Genomic DNA, 20,495 nt, shown 5'->3' with positions numbered 1-20,495 from the left:
TAGATGCTTAGTTCACATGGTAATAACAATGGTACCTCCTGAAAATAGATCATTTACCTGCCAATGAAGTCTCAAGTGAGCTCAAAGAGTTTTTACTAAGTCTTCCATAATCCTTCTAGCAATACAATCTTCTTTAGCATCCAGACCTATGATTTTGTATGAATCAGTTTAGGAAAATGCTTTACTAACATGTGACTTATTGTAGTTTATGCTTTGGCTTAACATGTGCTATAAGCTGGTACATAATAAACGTACATATATGCGTATGTATATTTCGACATACATGATTACATGTGTGTAAATGCAAGCACATAATGCTTGTGCTTGCATGTATCAAACATCATTGGATAAAGTAGTTCTGGTCTTCTGGCACCATGGTAGTATACAGGTTGACGGTTGAATGTATGTCAAGTTTGCAAAGTGTGTAATGCAATGGTGTTAGTCAAGAGAGATCAATGAAGGCATCTTACAGTTTCCAATTATACCAAACATGGTTCAGCCGTATATCCTAAAACTAGGTCTTCGCATTTATAAGTTTACAGGCTTGCATTCAATCTCTCAGATTCTGGTGTCTAATCTGACTTAAACATAAGGGCATTGTGGAAGTGTGTTGCATTTTTGGTAGGGTAAGGATTCCAATCACAACCATTATGAGATGTGCAAAAGACTGATGCCACTGAGGCAACTATATAGAATTTCATCTGCTAGTCTGTTTCTAGAGATGTTTCCCAGTGTGATTTTGTTCTTATGCTGAGTTGGAATAATAAAATATATATTAAGGGCATTACAATTACCCTTAGTTCACTGTAGGAAATTCTTATCTATGATTGGGACTATTGGGAGTTTTATCTTTTGGCTTCAAGAATATGCTGCTGCTGGTACAGTTTCATAATGTGATACTTTAAAATTTTGTAATTTCTCAGTGGTGACTGTGTTGAAACTTGTAACAATTTTCCCTTTATGATGCTTGTTTTATTTGTTCCCAAGATCAAACAAGAAATTTTACTTGATTCTTTCCAAATTTGATCTGTTAATACAGGAGCTCAAGGCCTCATCCACATCTACTTCTAAATTAGATAATATTTATAATGTGGACTGATTTTGTCTTTTTTGTTAGATATGCCTGCATCGGGTTATATACCATCTCCTGGAGGAAATCGGAAAGTACATTATTGATAAGGCACCAGGCACTTTTGAGACTAAGGTCGCTGGAGAAGCTGAAGTGCTGAGCATCTTCGAGCTCAAGGGAAGGAGCAAGTCCAAGGGTCCAGACGTCAAAATTGCCGGATGTCGTGTAGTTGATGGTCGCTTCATCAAGTCTTCAACGATGAGGTTGTTGAGGAGTGGGGAAATTGTTTTTGAGGGTTCATGTGCATCATTAAAACGGGAGCAGCAGGATGTGGAAGCTGTCAGTAAGGGTAACGAATGTGGACTGGTCATTCAGGATTGTGATGACTTCCAGGTTGGCGATATCATCCAGTGCCTGGAACAGGTTAACAAAAAGCCCAAGTTCGTTTCAACCGTCGGCGGTGCAGTCCGCATAGAATGCTGATAATTTGCACATAGTGGAACGGTTGTAATTTTGATGGCCCTTTTCACTGAGGAGGTTCCAGCTGAAACTTACAGGTTTACTCATTTTCCCCTGTGAGTCGCAGGATGATTAGCAGTGTAATATATCTTGCTAATTCTCATCTCTTCTTTCTATCTAGAAGTTCTATACTATACCATCTTGGAGGAATAGTGACGATCACCAGCTGTTGTAGTTTATTCCACTGCCATCTTGAGGAAATTGTGTAACGGACAAAACTAAAACAATAAATTATCAGTCTTCCAGTTTTGGCTAATTGCGCGGTCAAGTATTGTGCATTTTTTATTACCAGGTGTTTGGTGTTCATCAGATGCCTCTTCTTTTGTAAAGCCCGAAGAACCATTGATCAACCACTGTGTGATTTTGATTCTAAGAGATTTGTAGGTTTTGGCTGTCTGCTTGCTTGTGAGGTTGCTGACAAAAAACCTTTTCTTCGTGTAGGAGAAGCGTGGACTTTTTATCTGGAAATAGACTGAAGACAAATTTGTCTGAGAGAATTGGTGCTCGGCAGTTGCTTTTGGTTCAATCTTTTTGGATGAATTAATGTCGGGGTTTCTCACGATGCATGATGTGTGTGTGTGTGTGTGTTTCTGGGAATGGCTGTACCCCTTTCCCTTTCCTCTGTTGACCACATGACAATTACACCATTATGGATATCGTTGGACTTAAAAATGTCTATGTTTCGTAGATCTCATAATTGATCGCAGAAGAAAAGTAAGAAAAAGCGATGATGCCTTATATTTCTGTTATTTTTCTCCTTTTAAAAGTGTCTAAACTAGGTGTCATCATAATCCCTCTCGAGGCAGCAAATCATCTATCGTGGTGGGTCATTGCTTTTGATTTTTCTTACTTGATGATTGCAAATGAAAAAAAACTAGTGATATTGTTTCACATAGCTTTATGCTCGACAAAAAAAAAAACTCAACATGTCTGACGTTAAATAGTTGGGACATTATGATTTCTCTTTGATATAAGACTATTCTATATTTATAAAAATAGACATGTTATCCTTTATAGTAGACCTTTATAGTTTAACATCTAGGTTTCTAGACTTAAAAAATTTACATTAAAATTCTTATGATTATGGAGGTGAAACATCTAACTCCATTTATCCTAACGTCATCGGTTTTACCAATGAAAGTATGAAAACAATATTGGTGGATGATAGCACTTCTGAGGGCTACAGGTGGCTACTGTGAATGAAGAAGGAGAGCAGAGAGGTGAGGCAAAGAGAGAGGAAAAATAGGATGATGCAAATGTCGATGCTCTGCATCTGTGTCGACACTACTCGACAATTGTGTTGGTGCCGATGTAGATGTAGAGCGGCACCTCGAGAACATTTTGTCCTATACCTCTGTCGTGGAGAATTTTTTTTTCTGTGGGTCGAGTTATCCTGAGTCACGTGTATCAGACATATTTTGTCTTGTGTTTCCGTCATGATGAATCTTCTTATATAGGTTGAGTTTTTCTAACTCACGCACCTTGGGTATACTTTACCTTGTGTCTCCAGCATGGTGGATCTCCTTACATGGGTCAAGTTTTCCCGACTCATGTGCCTCAAGCACATTTTTCTTTGTGTCTCCACCATGACGAATCTCTTTACGCGGGTCAGGTTTTCCCAACTCACATGCCTCGAGCATATTTTGCCTTATGCCTCCATCGTAGCGAATCTGCTTACATGAGTTATAATTTTTTAACTCATGCCTTAAACATATTTTGCCTTGTACTTTCATAATGGCGGATTACTTTACGAGAGCCGGGTTTTCCTGGCTCACATTTCGGGCACATTTAGCTTTTTGACTCTATCGTGGCGGATTGCTTTATGCGTGTTGGGTTTTCTCAACTCATGAGCCTCAAGCACATTTTGCTTTATACCTACGTCGTAGCGGATCTCCTTACGTGGGTCAAGTTTCTCGATTCATGCACCTTGGGCATATTTTATCTTATGCCTCCACCATGACAGATCTCCTTACGTGGGTTGAGTTTTCCCAACTCATATGCCTCGGGCACATTTTGCCCTACACTTTCGCCATGACGGATTTCTCATACGTGTTGGGTTTTCTCGACTCATATACCTCAAGCACATTTTACCTTGTGCCCCCATCGTAGTTGATTTCTCGTCACGCAGGTCAAGTTTTCTCGACTCATATACCTCGGACACATTTTGCCTTGTGCCTTCGCCATGACAGATTTCTCCTTACATGGGTCGGGTTTTCCAACACATGCACCTCAGGTACATTTTGTCTTATACCTTCACCATAGCAGATTTCTCCTCACGTGGGTCGGGTTTCTCGACTCACACACCTCTAGCATATCTTGCCTTGTGCTTTTATAATGATGGATTTCTTCTCACACGGGTTAGGTTTTCCCGACTCATGTGCCTCAAATATAGTTTGCCTTGTGCCTTTGCTGTGGTAAATTTCTCCTCACACAGGTCGGGTTTTCTAGACTCACACACCATAGGCACATTTTGTCTTATGGTTCTGCCATGATGGATTTCTCCCCATGTGGGTTGGATTTTTCCTATTTATACACCTCAGACACATTTTGTCTTATGCCTCCGTCGTGGTTGATTTCTCCTCGAGTGGGCTGAATTTTTTCAACTCGCACGCCACGGGCATTTTTTTTCTTGTGCCTCCACCTTGACGAATTTCTCCTTATGTAGGTTGGGTTTTTTTTTACTCATGCATCTCAGGTATATTTTGCCTTATGCCTTCGTCATGATAGATTTCTCCTCATGTGGGTAGGGTTTTTCGGACTCATGTGCCTCGGGTACATTTTATCTTATGCCTTTGCCATGATGGATTTCTCCTCACGACGGTCAAGTTTTCCCGACTCATGCACCCTATGCATATTTTACTTTGTGCCTCCGTCATAGTGGATTTCTCCTTACGTGGGTCGAGTTTTTTCGACTCACGTGCCTCGTGTATATTTTGCCTAGTGCCTCCACTGTAACGAATTTCTCCTCACATGGGTTGGGTTTTGTCAACTCACACACCTCATGCATATTTTGCGTTGTTCCTCTATCATGGCGGATTTCTCCTAATGTAGGTTGGATTTTCTCGACTCACGCGCCTAAGACACATTTTATCTTGTGTCTCCGCTATGGTGGATTTCTTCTTATATAGGTCGGGTTTTCCTGACACATGTGCTAATGGCACATTTTATCTTGTGCCTTCCGTCATAGCGGGTTTCTTCTTATGTGAGTCAGGTTTTTTCGGCACATGCGCCTCAGGCACATTTTGTCTTGTGCCTCCCGCCGTGATAGGTTTCTTCTTATGTGGGTTAGGTTTTTCCAACTCACGTGTCTCAAGCATTCTTTTATCTTGTGCCTCTCGTTGTAATGGGTTTCTTTTACACTTTTCGAGGTACCCCTTCGTATTTTGACTTATAGCATCACTATTATGTCACGACCCTTCTCAATTGCATTCGAGATGTTGACTCTTTCATTCATCAACCGTCCCCCATGATCGACAATCTTCGCAAGGAAGTATAGAGGTTGAAGAGGAAGAGGGGAGCCCCAATGTTTATCACAAAGGCAGACGCTCGAGGAGCTAAGCTGACGAGGCAACTAGAAGAGGCCAAGTGATGCCTCGCCAAGAGCTGAAGGTGATCATTGTCTTGTCTTGTGTGTTGGTCTTTTTTGAGTAGTCGAGTCTGCCTACTCGACTTAGTCCTTACTGCATCGTCAGGCTTGTCCACTCAATTAGTCTCTATCTCGGTAGATCAAGGTCTTATGTCATTCATTCCTTCTTTGCCTTGGTGACCTCATGGCCAGGGTGGATTATGGTCGCTTTTGCTTCGGCTTATTACATGACTCCTTATACTTACTAGAGACCATTGCCTTGCCTCGACGATAGTATCTTGATTGGCCCTCTAAAGTACCTCTGATATCATCACCGGTGTTCTCCACCAATGACCAGAAGAGACGAGAGGGCTTGAACCCCATCATGAATGTTTGCATTACGAGCAACGTATGAGCATCCACCACATCTCAGATTTCATTACTGAATCGAGTGATGACATCTACAAGCATTTCCTCCTCCCCTTGCTTGAGTTTGAGAAGTGTTGCTGCTCATAGTCTCGGGCGCACGTTCTTAAGGTAGTAAAGTTCAAACTCCCTCGTGAGCTAGGAAAAAGAACCAATAGAAAGCAACTTTAGGCGAGTGCACCGGTCTCATGTTAGGTCTCTTAACATGGTTGAGAATGTGCAGCACATAAGAGCGTTCAAAGTACCATACAACGACATTTGGGTATAAAAAGCTGTGATATGCTCCATCAAGTCGACACTACCATTGAATGGCTCCAATAATTAGAGGTGAAAGTTCGTTGGAATCGATTCCTCCTAGATTTTCTTAGTGAATGGCGACCGACCCAAGGTGAGGTCAACCAACGCTTTCCCTTTGGATTGTTGAAACTCTCATTGTATCTCCTCTAAGCATTAGTCCATCTATCGTAGTTGGATCCATAAGGAATCCTTCGTCGAATCTACCAACAAGGTCTTAGGTTCTAGTAGGGAAGAGTGGTGGCGTGGTCTACTGAATTCCACGGTTAGGGAGCGAAGTGCCACGTCGACTGGTGGTTTGACGAGCCTCAGGCGCTCCTCGGATGTCGGCACCACGTCGAGTGGGGGAACCTCGATGGGCACAGGTGCCGATGGCGATTGAACCGGTGACTGCGATTGAATTGGTGGCATTGCTTGTTGGGATAACTAGGGAAAAAGTGGAGTGACGAGTTGTATCATGCTCGTTAGCATATGCACTTGTTATGTGAGATTCAAGAACACATCGATGGGGACGAGCAGGCGCCTTATGGTCACCCCCATGGTGAGAGACCTAGGTTGTTGAATAGATGCTAGTATCACATCGACATTTACGTCGATGTGGATGCACTCGTGCGTGACAAGGGTGACTGATGCCCCCCCTTGAGTGAAAGTATTATGGGTCGAGGACATATCCTTCTCACTCGAGTGTTCATTAAGAGGGTTTACGGATGGACATTCTTACTATATCGAGCCCTTCTTCTAGTGCTAAAATGATGAAAAAAAATACCGTTGATACCTTGATCAGTCCGACGTGGTCCGGACCCATATGTGTAGGGTTGTCCGAGGTACCACCTGCACAAAGACTGAGGTCGAAAGAGATTTTCCGACCCGATCCCTCTGATGTTTAATTTATTATAATTTATGTTAAGGATGTATTTTTATATCTGATCGTAGATACGAGCTGACGAGTGAAAAATGACCTGGACGCAGCCGAATAAGCGAGAGTGTGTTGGTGCTCAAAGTCGAACCTTTTACAAACGAAACAATGTAAAAAGATCATTAAATATAAAACTTGGCTGTAGTAAACATGATTAAAATAAAATTGAAACATAACTTGGCTCACATGACAGTCATTGAGAATGAGACTCCAAAAATATGATATGGAGAGCCATTGGAGACATCAGTTTAACCACATTTCAGGAAGAACATCAAAGAAAACCAACGCACAACCCTTCAATCCACAAATAATTGTCTGTTTGGTATCAATGTTGGCAAAGAGAAACATACAACATTTGGTCTTCTTTCTCTAAATATGTGGGTATGTACAAAAGAATAGCTGTGGCTATAATTTAGCAAACAGTATATGAATGGCAACGAGGACAACCAAAAAGAACTCCAGCTACTCAAGCTCCAATACCGAACACAAGAAGAAACCTCAACGACTGCAATTTGTTTGCATTATTCAACCTATTTCATAAACCTCTTTTATCATCTAGGTATTACGAGTACTGCAAAGGCCTTTAATCGAAGGCCTGCCTCGACCGGTGAATTGCAAGAATTTCCAGGGTAGAGAAAAGATGCACAGAAAGGCTGGAAGTAAACTTTAAAATAGGTGGCTAATCAAGAGCAGCTTTGTTCTTCCACACATTTATAGGCTTCGGCAAGCCATCAAACAATGGCCTAGCAAGAACCTCAGGATTCAGAGTCCACTTGCTAGTTGGCCATATGGAGGAACTGTTTTCGGACTCCTGCAAGCTTGATGTGCTGGATGATTTCCTGACAAAAACAGACCCATTGGTCACGAAGGAGTCTCCATTAGGAGAAGCGTTTGGGTGAACCATATCCACATCAGTCCGGCTTCCCAGTTTTGGTCTCATTGACAGACCTTTTCCTTTTCTTCCCGAAAACCCACTGTTGTTATCCTCCAGCAACAATTCTGGGGTGCCCAAAGATGGGACTGAATCATTCTTTTGACGCCTCCGGACAGCTTTCTCGATCTCATTGTTCTCTGCAGTATCTAAAATAGTCTTTTCCTGGGCAGTCTTGCCATTTTCCGGTGAAAACCCATTGACCAAACTTCTAGATTTCTGATGCTGACCTATAAGTGAATCAGAAAATGGTGCCTCTGTGGGCAATAGTTCATCAGCCAAGCAGCAATCACCTATTCTGTACACTGCCATCTCTGTTCCCTCAAGAACTGGATCCTTTTCAAATTGTGTCAGACCATAGTATGACCGTAAGTTGTTCATTGCTGGGGAAACCTTAGTCGAAGGAGTTTTCAGCTTGAGTGATTGCAAGAAATCCAAAACTCCATTACTAGGATGACGGGGTGGAGTATGTTCTTTGGAAAAACTTCCATCATAATAAGAGAAAACACACAATCAATATAATGTTTCACAAGTCAAAAAATTTAAAAGATGATTCTTTACACATGCATCTGATAAAAACTTATTTGTAAACAAGCTATCCTTAGATGGAATACACCAAATAGCATGCTGTAGAACACAATGCTTAAAATTGCTCAAGCACAACGGTTCACAAATTCTAAGATTTGAGTGAAGAAAAGGGGGAAAAAGGATTACAATAAACTATATATATATGTATATGTATATATATATATATATGTATATATATGTATATGTATATATATATATATGTATGTATATATATATATATGTATACATATATATATATATATATGTATACATATATATATATATACATACATATATATATATACATATATACACACACACACACATTAGTTGCTTAACAAAGAAATCTGGAAAGTTGTGCTTCGTAGATCCATTGCCACTACAAAGTCAACCATCCTTGCTACAAGATCACTTCCATAAATGGGTATGTTTACTAAAAACCTTGACAATGAATTTGGTAAAATTTATCATTGGTTCAAAGATCAATTATTATTGTAAGCTCTCCAACGGCAACTCATCTGAAACATGAACTAAATCCATGATACATTATGTTCCTTTCTTCTATGATGCTTATCACACAATCTAAAGGCTTCCCAAAGCATGCCATACATAACAAGTAAATTATGTGACAAATCTGTTGACCATGCTAAACACCGACTTAAAGTAGCAATCATCTTCTGCTGATTAGAACAAGCAGAAAACAAGTGCAACATATAAAAGGCATGAGGAAAGAAATACCCATTAGCAGCTGAACCATTAGTGGAACGAGTCGATGGGGGATGCCTTCCTGGCAGGGGAATCTGCAATGATTTATGTGCAAACATCTGGATATCTGTCGTCAAGCCATTCAACCGTTTGACGTCTTCGACCTAAAACATCAAAAACAGATTTTTTTTCACACATCAGTTGCAACATAAGATAAATATATGTTCCATAATACAAACAATTAAATTTTTAATGACCAAAATTACTTTTGTGTGTGTGTGTGTGCACATACACGCGACAATTTTCTTTGGAAAGAATTTTCGTTTAGCTGTCTATTGAGTTTGACCAAGTTTTCCCTACATAAGCAGATCACCAATCAATTTCTTCTCTTTTCATTGACCCGCTTATGTTTATGTTGTTTATTTCTATTTCAGTTCCTATCTACAAAATGGAAAAATGATAAAACATATGTTAATTAATAGCAAGTAAATCTAAAATCTAACAGCCACAATATACACAGAGCCAAATCATCACAAGATCGGACCTTTCTTTTATCACTTTCTATATATTTTCGAAGGTGACCAAGTTAGATATACCTCAAATGAAGAACCGGAACCAAAATAAGAGGGGGGAATGACCAAACAAGGCTAAAAACTCGATTCCGATTACCTCGACACCGTACTTTATGGCAACGCCAGGAAGTGTATCCATCTTTGACACCCGGTGCTCAATATAATTAACTTTGGGGGGGGAATCGGAAGAAGACGAAGAGAAGGATGACACGGACGAGGACGCGGGGATGGTGGCAATCGTGCCGTTCTCTCGAGAGCGGGAGACGGCCCCATCCAGAAAACCATCCGAGAAGAGTTGTGAGCTCCTCCGGATCTGCATCTCCGAAGGCTTCGATCAACCTCCCCTGTGAACAAGAAACCCCGAGAACTCTTCAAACGCCCACAAAAATGGGAGCTTTTCTTCACCAAACCCCTCCCATTCTCAATCGATCAACACGGGAGCGATCTCTTCAACGCCCTCTAGATCTTCGCAGGAGGTACCAAACTATCCCAGATGGAATCCAAATTCCGGGGAATTCCCCCAGCAAAAACCCTAGATCAGCGGATCTGGAGCTCGGGAACTGGTGTTTGACGAGGATTTGATGGAAACGCCGATAAAAATCACCGAATCGATGGCCCGAGGCGCGATTCGGGGGCGTCAAAATCCGGAACCTCGGCGAGGAAAGAGGAGAGGAGGGTCGACGCGAGAAGAAGAAGGGAGGAAGAAGGACGTCGGCTTCGTAAAGCTCACATGGGCTTTGACTCGGCTGCGGGAAGCACGAGACACGTGGAGTCACGCCAGTGGTGAATTAGGTTTTACTCGGCCCGACCTCAGGCTATGCTCTCTCGAAGCTTTGCCGTTTCCAACAAATGCTTTCGGATCCCACGGTGTCGTACCACAAAGCTTCTCCTCCTCCCACGTCCGCGTGACCCGACGTGTGGGTCCGACGCATCAGGGCAAAGAGACCGTGTTGGTGGACGAAGTGTCGGGCCGTGAATCGTAAACGCATTTCTGCTATCCGAGCGCAGCACAAAGAACGGCTGCGCATACCAGTATGTTGATTGGGGGACAGAGTGGGACCACCGTGGGGTCTACTAGGCGGGTAAGCGTGTGAGCGGGTGGGGATGGTGGTACGTTTGACAATAATTACAACATTAAAAAAAGAGATCTTTATTGCTTGAAATTTTGGGGGATAGAGAAGAAGAAGGTAGAGATGGTGGCAGAACACTCGACTGCAATTATTGGCCGACGTATCTTTTTGTTTGCTGGTGATGTCTACCTAACCCACATTTTTCTCCACCGAAGTGACGAAGCCACACTGGCAACATCTTACCGTCAGGACCATGTCAAAGGAAGCAGTTGCCCATTGGCAGACTTGGATGTGTCCCTCCCCTCTCGCGGAGCCTGAGATGGAATGAGATAACATCAGAGACCACACTGTTCGAAACTAATCCTCAAAAGATTATGATGACTAAAAGAGAGAGAGAGAGAAGAAAGAAGAATTCATGCATCCCACATAAATAAGTTGGGACATCATCAAAATCAATGTTAGTCTGCCAACTGCCATTTGGTTGGTGTGTTTTTATTATTCTCATGCTGTATGTCAAGGAATAAATCCAGCATAATGTTTTTTTCTCCTTTCTGCACTTGCTTTCTCTGGAATCAGTATTCTGAAACACAGAACAAGGGTTTGAAGAAGAGGGAGCGTTGATGTTGAATTAGGAGACACAAAGCCAATCAGACCACGATATGCTTGGGCTCCTAACCACAGTTTTGCTAGTGCTTGTGTCAGCATCAGACTGGTAAGGCCCCCTTCGTTGGAGAAAGACACAACTTCATGCGTAGGTTCCTAAACACAGAACAATGATGTTGGAGACAGATAAAGCTTCCATGCGATGAGAAATGTTTCAGCATCAGACTGGTAAGGATCCCTTTGCTGCTGTAAAAGAATGATGAGGGACCATGATAGCAACGTGAGTGCTGTAAAGAAAAAGCAACTAAAGTTCACTTTTTTTGTCTTTGGTAATGAAGCACTTCGCTCATAAAATAAGTCAATGCACTCACCTTTTGAGGTGCCAAACTCATTAAAGATGATGCCAAGAAAAATCTCCACTGGATTGATAGGTACGTCTGTGTTGGTTTGCTCTTTACTGGTCAAGTCTGATAAGATAATTAGCCTGTGCTGCGATGTAGAAATATACTCTAAATCGTAATATACGATCATCAGACATCCCTTTTGTTCGTATGATGAAGGCTCCGAGAATAGGGATACGCCATTGTTTTCACCGAGCAGTTGTTGGTGTTGCCTCAGTCATACCGATGATTGCGGAGGAAACGTTCCAGGCACAGCTGCATGGGCTTTGTCAAACCCCCGGCGATAACATCATACACCAAGCGTAATCGAAGAGACGGTATTAAAAGGGCTTTTGGCCACACAAATTGAATGGTGTTTGGGATTCTTAATTTGAAGCTCTGCAATGAAAAGGATCAGCTCATGTCAGGATCAACCACAGATTGGCTTAAAGAGTTCTTTCACTTGCAGTGGAATATAAATCAAGTATGTGTTGCTGTGGTTGGGAGGGTCTTGACTCGAACAAACATAGAAAAATGTTGTAGCTTCAGAATCCAGAACAAGAATTTAACAGCCTTGGTTAGAAGTAGCACAGGAAGATAGATAGATAGATAGTTTGGCTTGGTTAGGTTATGGGTAGTGTGTCGTTTTCATGTATGCTCTCGTTTGACAGATCAAAACGTGGTAAATGCAGGTGGCGGAGAGCTGCACAGATACCAAACTTTTAGGAATTCGAAGACCAACACAGCCGCCGATGGTTAGGTCGATTGGTAGTACAACTTTGACTTGTTTCTTGATGTATCAGTGTCGAAGTCCCAAACCTACTCAACCTCGAAAGAAAACCAAAGCAAAGCCTCGTGAGTTCATGGAAAACGCCATGCAGCAACAAGTAGTTCTAGCCGATGTGAAGGCAAACAAGGGTTTGAATGCCGACATGGACAGGTTCGTATCAGCATCTCATGGTTGGCTCTCTTTTTCAAATCATTGTTTCATTTTCTTTTTCCTACCAAATTTGTTACCATGAAAGATGCTTAGTTATTGGAATATCCAATATATGAAATATCTTTAGTAAAATTAAAAAAGATTAAATCTTTGTTTATAATTTCTGATGAAATTTTCTCTAAGCCTACTATTGATACTTGATAGGGCATATTTTGGCTCCGGATGAATCACCATCGACGTCAAACGCCACTAGCGATGAATCCAACGCCATACACCATCAGAACCTCGGGGTGCACGCCACGTCAGGTTTTGTACCGATACACTGTGCTGCATGACTACCCCGAGAGCTCGGGGCGGTGCCGCCTGACGCTGCTCAGGCACCCCTAAAGACGCCAACTCGTTAGAGAAGTCGCTCCACCCCTATGAAAGTCAGCGGCCACGCCGAATCAAGGCGGAACCAATCCTCACACGATGGTATAAAAACCCATGTCCGACACTCGGCCAAGGGGAGAGAAAAAAAGAGAGGAAAAAAAAAACACTCGACTGACTTGCTCGTCGGATGGGCCAAAGTCGAGAAGCACCCGACGAAGGCCATTTTTACATGGAAGTGACAACCCCCGAGCAGCAAGCGTCTCCACCCAGGAATCGCCATCCGGTGCGTAGAAGGAGAGCAACCCGTCAGCCCGGATCCTGACCAACGTCAAATAGCACCCCTTCCCGAGGGCGCGACCATGTCGCGAAGACGAGCTGTCAACCACCCCAAGGACAGAAGGACGTGACCCACATCCATTCACGAGGGCCCAACCAACCCCGTCGGTTCGACTCTCGCCAGAGACGTTCAAGAGGCGCAGCCACCTCATCATCCTATTCAATTCATCATAAGTTCTTGACATCGGCCCGCAGACTTAACCGTGCTGACTAACCAGCCACGATACTTTTGTTCACTAACAATACTAATTCTAATTGACTCACTATATTTTTATTTTCTCATTCATCCTCTATCATGTCTATACGATTATGATTATTCAGGAATAAAAATAATTGACTCGTCTCTTCTAAATAAAACATCTAGCATATATGCATATCATTTTTAATATTTTTTCTCATTTATCCTCTATCATAATTATATGTAATTGTTCAAGAAACAGAATTTTATTTTTCTATCATTTCTTAATAACTCTACACATGCATTTCATCTCAGCTATGATACAAACTTGTATTCTGAAGTGGTGGTTCAGATGATACTGCTGCAATAAGCAAGAAGGTCTCCTTTCAGAACCAAATGCATGTTTTCAAGAAAAAGAAAGTAAGAAACTATCAAGGTGCTTCCAAATGCATTCTCACCTTCAGATTTTTAGCTGGATCTTTGGATGGTTGTCCATGGTGCAGACAGTAGCGAGTGCAGCCATACAGGCCACCTCCAAACAAGAACTATTATTAGCTTCAGTGCCTTGATAAAACATTGATAGTAGATTCCAAAAGGAAAGGGACCATTAAAACATCCAGATCCTGGGATTCTAACCTAATGTTAATAGCATCAGAAAGAACATGAGATAGACACCATGATTCGATATGAGAAAATTATGCATTCCAGTTCCATGAATGCATCGGATGCCTTGAGTTTCTTAGTTACCATGTCTGGGGAAGACATGGTAACTAAGCACTTTCTAGTCGTTCTGCTTTATATTTTCTAGGGGTTTAATCATATGAAATTTTCATAACTACAGTGCAAGTTCTAAGTAAGTGCGGCATTAGCCAAATGAATCGGCGAGTCTGGTTAGCTATTTGATATGGCACAGTTCAGACAAAGGACCTTCAGGTTGACACGACGCGATACCGTGGACTCGAACGAGGGGACCACACGACCTCCGTGTTGTTCGACGCTGAACACTATGAAGCCATTTTGGAAAGTTTGGAACGACGCCGCATGGTAGGGACCTATACGGGTTGGTTGGTACTCGTCTATAGAGTACAAGCCATCTTCTCGAGGAGTTGACAGCCATTAAAAGACTATGTACGATTGATCCCTTCTTCATATGTATAAAAGATAACCCCTAACCAATGGGGGACTTCGAACATTCATCTCTCTCGCATTTTACTCAATTCTAACTTAACCTTCGAAGAGGTCGAGTCGAGAAATCCCCCTTTTGACCTCGGTCTATGTGTAGAATCTCGGCAACGAAGAAACATGTCACTCGTTAAGAGAGAAGTCCACACTCGGGAGACGAGGCTCAAACTAAACCAATCCGACGCTCGCTTCCACCACTCAAGCATCCATGTGAGCAACCAAGCCGACATAAAGGTTTACCAACACTATTGCTAGCTTTTGAACTAGTCGTAGGAGGTCAATTTTCGAGAGTTTTCCTCCGAGCAAGTGATCTCTTAGCATTCTGAAATCTCAGTGCCACTTTGTCCTCTTTGCTCCCCCTCTCGTCTTTGTTAAGAAACATGATCCTGTTTTAGCAGCAAAAATTAACCGAGACTCATGTCCTCATATTGCTCTCTTCTCAGCAACCAAAAATTCATTTTGCTAGGAAGAAATAAGACCTTGGCTAAATATTAGAATAGTTTAGTTGGTGGAGATCAACCTCCTCACTCATCGTCCTATACGTGGACATAATGACCTCTCACATGCACCGTCTTTTGATCCCGCGGCCTTTTTGGGATATTTTGGGTGCAAGATAGGTGAGTTCCAACCGCCATCTTTAATCCATAACACATCAGCTTGGGTTCTAAGCATCGATCAAGAAAATTGTATGACTCAACTTGGATTTCCATAAGTCAATCGACAAAGCCATAATTGATTTGTCGATCGATAGTGCGTTCTTTTTGTTGTGTGTGTGTGTGTGTTTGTGCTACATATGAGGCAAACATTAACTGCAACTTTAATTGCATTAAACCACGGAGATATTGAGCCGGTGAAATTGCTTGTTAGAGATTCTTCCGAGGGTGGGAGACTAATCGAACTCCTTCAAATTCATGTGTTATTTATGTATCATACGGAGTAAGTACGTGTAAAAATGGAGTTTTTAATCTTAATTTTAGGGTCTATTTTAGTTAAACAGAATCCCGATATTTGTTTTTATTTACTGATATCGGATAGGAAATTAAGGTGAGAAATTACAAAGGGAAATATTTGTTTTTATTAATTTCATGATATTTATGCTTAACTTAGTCTGAATAAAAATAAATATTGTATAGTAGATTCGACCGAGTCTCCCGGATTTGACCTTAAGACTCGGGGATCTGCTACTCGATACGAACGCGAATCTTGTTGAGATTCTGCAGGACCAGATTCCATATTGAAATCCAAGGGTCGGCCTATTGCCAGCTGTCAACTCCGCCAGCTTCTTCCCTTCCCTCGATCACCACCTCCGTTTACCTGCATCGAATCCCATACATCGCTCCCGTGATCTGGCTGTTACGATTCCCTTTCTCTTCTCTCATCACCACTGTCCATAAATAACTCTCTTTCTCTCTCTCCTTGCTTTAAAGACAGCGTGACCACAGTCTCGAACGTATCTAGACTGAGAACCGGCATGGGGAAGGAGGAGACGGAGGAGGAGATGGTGCCGGAGAAGGAAGAGAAGGGGGGAGGGGAGGAGGCGACGTCGGTGGAGCGGGTGTTCGAGGGGCAGCGGGTGCCGGCGTGGCGGGAGCAGCTGACGGTGCGGGCGTTCGTGGTGAGCTTCTTCCTGGCGGTGATGTTCAGCGTGATCGTGATGAAGCTGAACCTGACCACCGGCATCATCCCCTCCCTCAACGTCGCCGCCGGCCTCCTCGGCTTCTTCTTCGTCAAGCTCTGGACCAAGGGCCTGGAGAGCACCGGCCTCCTCCGCACCCCCTTCACCCGCCAGGAGAACACCGTCATCCAGACCTGCGTCGTCGCCGCCTATGGCCTCGCCTTCAGCGGTATGACCACCACTCCCCACGTGATTCTTCCTTCCTCTCCCCCCTCTTTTCCTTCCTTTTGCTGTGCACTGCTATTGCTGCTCTTGACGTTTTCGTGTATCAATCAACCATAATGTTGTGTATCACATACCAAATCTTTGGTGTGTTAGATCGTTGGGTTTCATTTTTTTTTTGGTGTTTCATTTATGGAAGTATAAAGCTGGAAACAGAGAGGAAGGAGGGGAAAAAGGAAGGAAAAAATAAAGTAATAAACATGGTGATGTTTTTCTCTGATAAAGAAAAGAGATCGTAAGCAAACAATAGAATGCTTACAAATCTCAAACTCTAGGCTACTGTACTTTCTGGTATTTGTTCCCTGTTCTGTGTTTCCATCTCTCTCACAGGTAAAGAAGGTGGCTGGAGAAGAGACGAGGGGATGAAACGACGAAAACATGACTTAGCTCGATAAGGATTCTCCGTGGTTGCCTATTGATTTCTAGGAAACCGGTGATCAATGCACTGAATCTTAGTAAAGACCGGTCCTTGAGCTGCAATTTTGGTCCTGAATGGATGTTGATTCAGAATTCAATTTTTATTGAGTCATCATGATACACTATACAGTAGCTTGCTGTAATTTCCTTGTCTGCTACTGCCATTTTGGACATGAAGATATTTTGATGCAGACAAAACCATGATCCTGTGTTGCATTGGGAATTCGCTCTGGCCAACCACGTTTGTCCCTTTCTTCGAATTGTCACTGTCGAGATCTTTATATGTTTTTAGCTATATATATATATATATTTATATTTCTGATTACTATGATTTCCTAATCAAGATATGAAAATAGTTTTATCTCTTGATCGTGTTGTGTGTAGATCACTATGAACACCGCGCTCTTGTCATTACGATGGATCACGAAACAACGATGAGAATGCTTGAATACTTTCGATGCACAAACTAAAATTTCGAATTCCTTTGCTTACAGTAATTTGCTCGTTTAGCTCTGTTTTTTCTTGTTTTCTGTAACATAATATGATAAAAAGCCTTCTAACAGGGGGCTACGGAAGCTATCTTTTCGGCATGAGTTCAAGGGTTGCTGCCCAAGCAACAGATGACGATGACTCGCAGAACATAAAGGATCCACGTCTTGGATGGATGATTGGATTTATGTTTGTCGTTAGCTTCCTTGGACTCTTCTCTGTTGTTCCTCTCAGAAAGGTGAGTTCGAATCTTGAGCTGAGTCTGTTCTAACTACAGTGATCAATTGAAATGGTTTAACTTGCTCTTCAGATAATGGTCATCGACTACAAGCTGATATATCCAAGTGGTACCGCCACTGCATACCTCATTAATGGCTTCCACACTCCTCAGGGTGAAAAGCTAGCCAAGTAAAGATCGTAGCATTCCCTACAAATTTCCATCTTTATGTCCATTGCGGATTGCTGAGATGATTGACTTGTTCCAGGCAACAAGTACGGACTTTGGGCAAGTACTTTGCTGGCAGCTTCCTTTGGGGATTCTTCCAGTGGTTTTATACTGCCGGTGACGGCTGTGGATTTGCATCATTCCCTTCGCTTGGTCTTCAAGCTTTTGATCACAAGTATCCTGATGTCTCTAACTTGGATTCGGCTTTAGGAGTGGTATATGATTGATTGTTCATTAATCTTTGATGAATCTTTTCAGGTTCTTCTTTGACTTTTCTGCAACTTATGTTGGAGTCGGGATGATCTGCCCATATCTGGTGAATGTGTCTGTTCTCCTTGGAGCCATCCTTTCATGGGGAATCATGTGGCCTCTCATAGAGAACCAGAAAGGCAACTGGTATTCAGCAACTCTCCCACCGAGCAATCTTCATGGACTGCAAGGTTACAGGGTAAACTCTCTCTCCCCTGTTCTTCGTGTGTTGTGGAATCACATCAACGATCACTCTTCTTCTATCCTCTCCTTTTCATTCGTTGTGCAGGTCTTCATCGGCATTGCCATGATCCTTGGTGATGGCCTCTATAACTTTCTCAAGGTCCTGCATCGAACGACGTCCGCTTTCATCACCGCCGCACGCAAACGCCCCGCGGGCACTCTTCCTGTCTCCGACGACGACCGCCCTACTTCGGCGCTGTCGTTCGACGACGAAAGGCGAACCGAGGTCTTCCTCAAGGATCAGATCCCCAGATGGATAGCGTACGGAGGCTACGTCACCGTCGCCATCGTCTCCATTGTTACGCTCCCACACATCTTCCATCCGCTCAAGTGGTACTTCGTGTTGGTCGCCTATGTTATCGCCCCGATCCTTGCCTTCTGCAACGCCTACGGCTGCGGCCTCACGGACTGGTCTCTCGCCTCCACCTACGGGAAGCTTGCCATCTTCATCTTCGGAGCTTGGGTTGGCGCCGGTAATGGTGGCGTGCTGGTAGGTCTCGCAGCCTGCGGCGTCATGATGAGCATCGTCTCCACTGCATCCGATCTCATGCAAGACTTCAAGACCGGATACCTCACGTTGGCTTCTCCGAGGTCAATGTTCGTGAGCCAAGTCATCGGCACTTGCATGGGCTGCGTGATCGCTCCCTGCGTCTTCTGGTTGTTCTTCAAGGCGTACAAGGACATCGGCACGCCTGATAGCGAGTACCCGGCGCCGTACGCCATCATCTACCGCAACATGGCCATCCTCGGAGTCGAGGGCTTCTCGTCGCTGCCGAAGCACTGCCTCACCCTCTGCTACGTGTTCTTCGCGCTCGCCATCGTCATCAACCTGGCGAGAGACCTGGCGGGCAAGAAGGTGGCGAGGTTCATACCGATTCCGATGGCGATGGCGATCCCCTTCTACATCGGCTCCTACTTCGCCATCGACATGTTCATCGGGAGCGTGATACTCTACGTGTGGGAGAGGAGAAATAAGGCCAAGGCGGACGCGTTTGCTCCGGCGATGGCGTCGGGGTTGATATGCGGCGACGGCATATGGACGCTGCCGCAGGCGGTTCTCGCGCTTGCTCAGGTGAAGCCGCCGATATGCATGAAGTTCCTGTCGAGGACGATGAACGATAAAGTCGATGCATATATCTCCACGTTGTCGTAGTTCCACCGGAGTCGGTGGAGAAGAAGTCAAGACGGTCAAATCTACTCATATCACGTCATAAGCTGCTTTGGTTTCGGTACTAATAGCCTTGTAATTACGGTTTATGCTACTTTTGTTCGACGTTAATGTTGTCTATTGTAAGAACGTGATAATAGTTTGGGTCTATTGCTTGTTGGGATTATGTTTCAATTAGATTCTTTCACTTGGATTGCCTAAATATTAAGAATCTAAATCTTATTAAGAATCTAAATCTTATTACTCGTTGCTAAGATTGCCTAAATATTTAAATAATTAAGGATATATACTTTATCTTTACAAAGAAGTTTCAAGTGAATAATTTTATTTTATTAATAAAAAATTTGATGCAATAAACATTAACTTTTAAGATAAAAAGTAAAGGATGATTTTTCTAAAATATTTATATTTTGAGAACTTTTCAAAAGATACCTCCTTTTTTAATTTTTTTTTCTCAAATTGTATCTTTAATTTAAAAAATATCTAAGATATTCCTTAAAAAAATTTTGTTATATTTTCAGCAACTATGATTTTAATCGAATTTTAATTATTACAGTGCTTTCATTTGACTTGTTCATGATGCTTTTTAATAGTATTTATAATATTTTATTGAGGTACTCAAAATACTATATGTATTATTAAAAAGTGACATTATATTATACCTCTTTGTTTCTCATTTTTCATAGATAATTATAATATAATATTTTTAGATTTATTATTAATTTGTCAGCCAAAACACTATAACATGTCAAAAATAATAATAGGCCAAGACATTATAATAGACAGAAATTTTTTTTGAGATTCTTTAAGTATTTTTTAAATTAAGAGTATTATTCAGGAAATAAATAAAATGAGGGGTACTGTTGGGGAAATACAAAAAATGTGGGTATTTCTTAAAAAAATAAATGATATTTTTTTTAATACAATTCTTTTAGAGCGATTTTAAAAAAATAGATTCATAT

At 42.4% G+C, this 20,495-nt stretch overlaps 2 protein-coding genes across 2 annotated transcripts; one reads left to right on the top strand and one right to left on the bottom strand.

The window, feature by feature from the left end:
- Nucleotides 1-7,060: 7,060 nt before the first annotated feature.
- On the bottom strand, nt 7,061-10,266 carry LOC135653391 (uncharacterized). Its single transcript, XM_065175316.1, has 3 exons — nt 9,662-10,266; nt 9,026-9,156; nt 7,061-8,204 (listed from the first exon to the last, which is right to left on the bottom strand). Exons 1-3 carry the CDS (start codon nt 9,881-9,883, stop codon nt 7,469-7,471), a joined length of 1,089 nt encoding a protein of 362 aa, XP_065031388.1. The 5' UTR covers nt 9,884-10,266; the 3' UTR covers nt 7,061-7,468.
- Nucleotides 10,267-15,963: 5,697 nt separating this feature from the next.
- Nucleotides 15,964-19,707, top strand: LOC103970834 (probable metal-nicotianamine transporter YSL12). The gene is made up of 6 exons (XM_009384763.3): nt 15,964-16,469; nt 17,503-17,666; nt 17,739-17,836; nt 17,914-18,048; nt 18,132-18,321; nt 18,412-19,707. The coding sequence occupies exons 1-6, from the start codon at nt 16,097-16,099 to the stop codon at nt 19,516-19,518; spliced, it is 2,067 nt and encodes a 688-aa protein (XP_009383038.2). The 5' UTR covers nt 15,964-16,096; the 3' UTR covers nt 19,519-19,707.
- Nucleotides 19,708-20,495: the final 788 nt, after the last annotated feature.

This window comes from Musa acuminata, chromosome BXJ3-11, assembly GCF_036884655.1.
Source record: "Musa acuminata AAA Group cultivar baxijiao chromosome BXJ3-11, Cavendish_Baxijiao_AAA, whole genome shotgun sequence".
Lineage (NCBI taxonomy): Eukaryota > Viridiplantae > Streptophyta > Magnoliopsida > Zingiberales > Musaceae > Musa > Musa acuminata.
The sequence above is the reverse complement of the archived record's forward strand: the minus strand, read 5'-3'. Positions and strand labels throughout refer to the sequence as shown.

Coding starts and splice junctions, on each gene's coding strand:
- LOC135653391 (XM_065175316.1), bottom strand. CDS start 9,883: ATGCAGATCCGGAGGAGCTCACAACTCTTCTCGGATGGTTTTCTGGAT. Junction 9,157..9,661: donor CCATAAAGTACGGTGTCGAG/GTAATCGGAATC, acceptor TTGATGTTTTAG/GTCGAAGACGTCAAACGGTT. Junction 8,205..9,025: donor AATGGTTCAGCTGCTAATGG/GTATTTCTTTCC, acceptor TTATGATGGAAG/TTTTTCCAAAGAACATACTC.
- LOC103970834 (XM_009384763.3), top strand. CDS start 16,097: ATGGGGAAGGAGGAGACGGAGGAGGAGATGGTGCCGGAGAAGGAAGAG. Junction 17,837..17,913: donor CAGGGTGAAAAGCTAGCCAA/GTAAAGATCGTA, acceptor GACTTGTTCCAG/GCAACAAGTACGGACTTTGG. Junction 18,322..18,411: donor ATGGACTGCAAGGTTACAGG/GTAAACTCTCTC, acceptor TTCGTTGTGCAG/GTCTTCATCGGCATTGCCAT.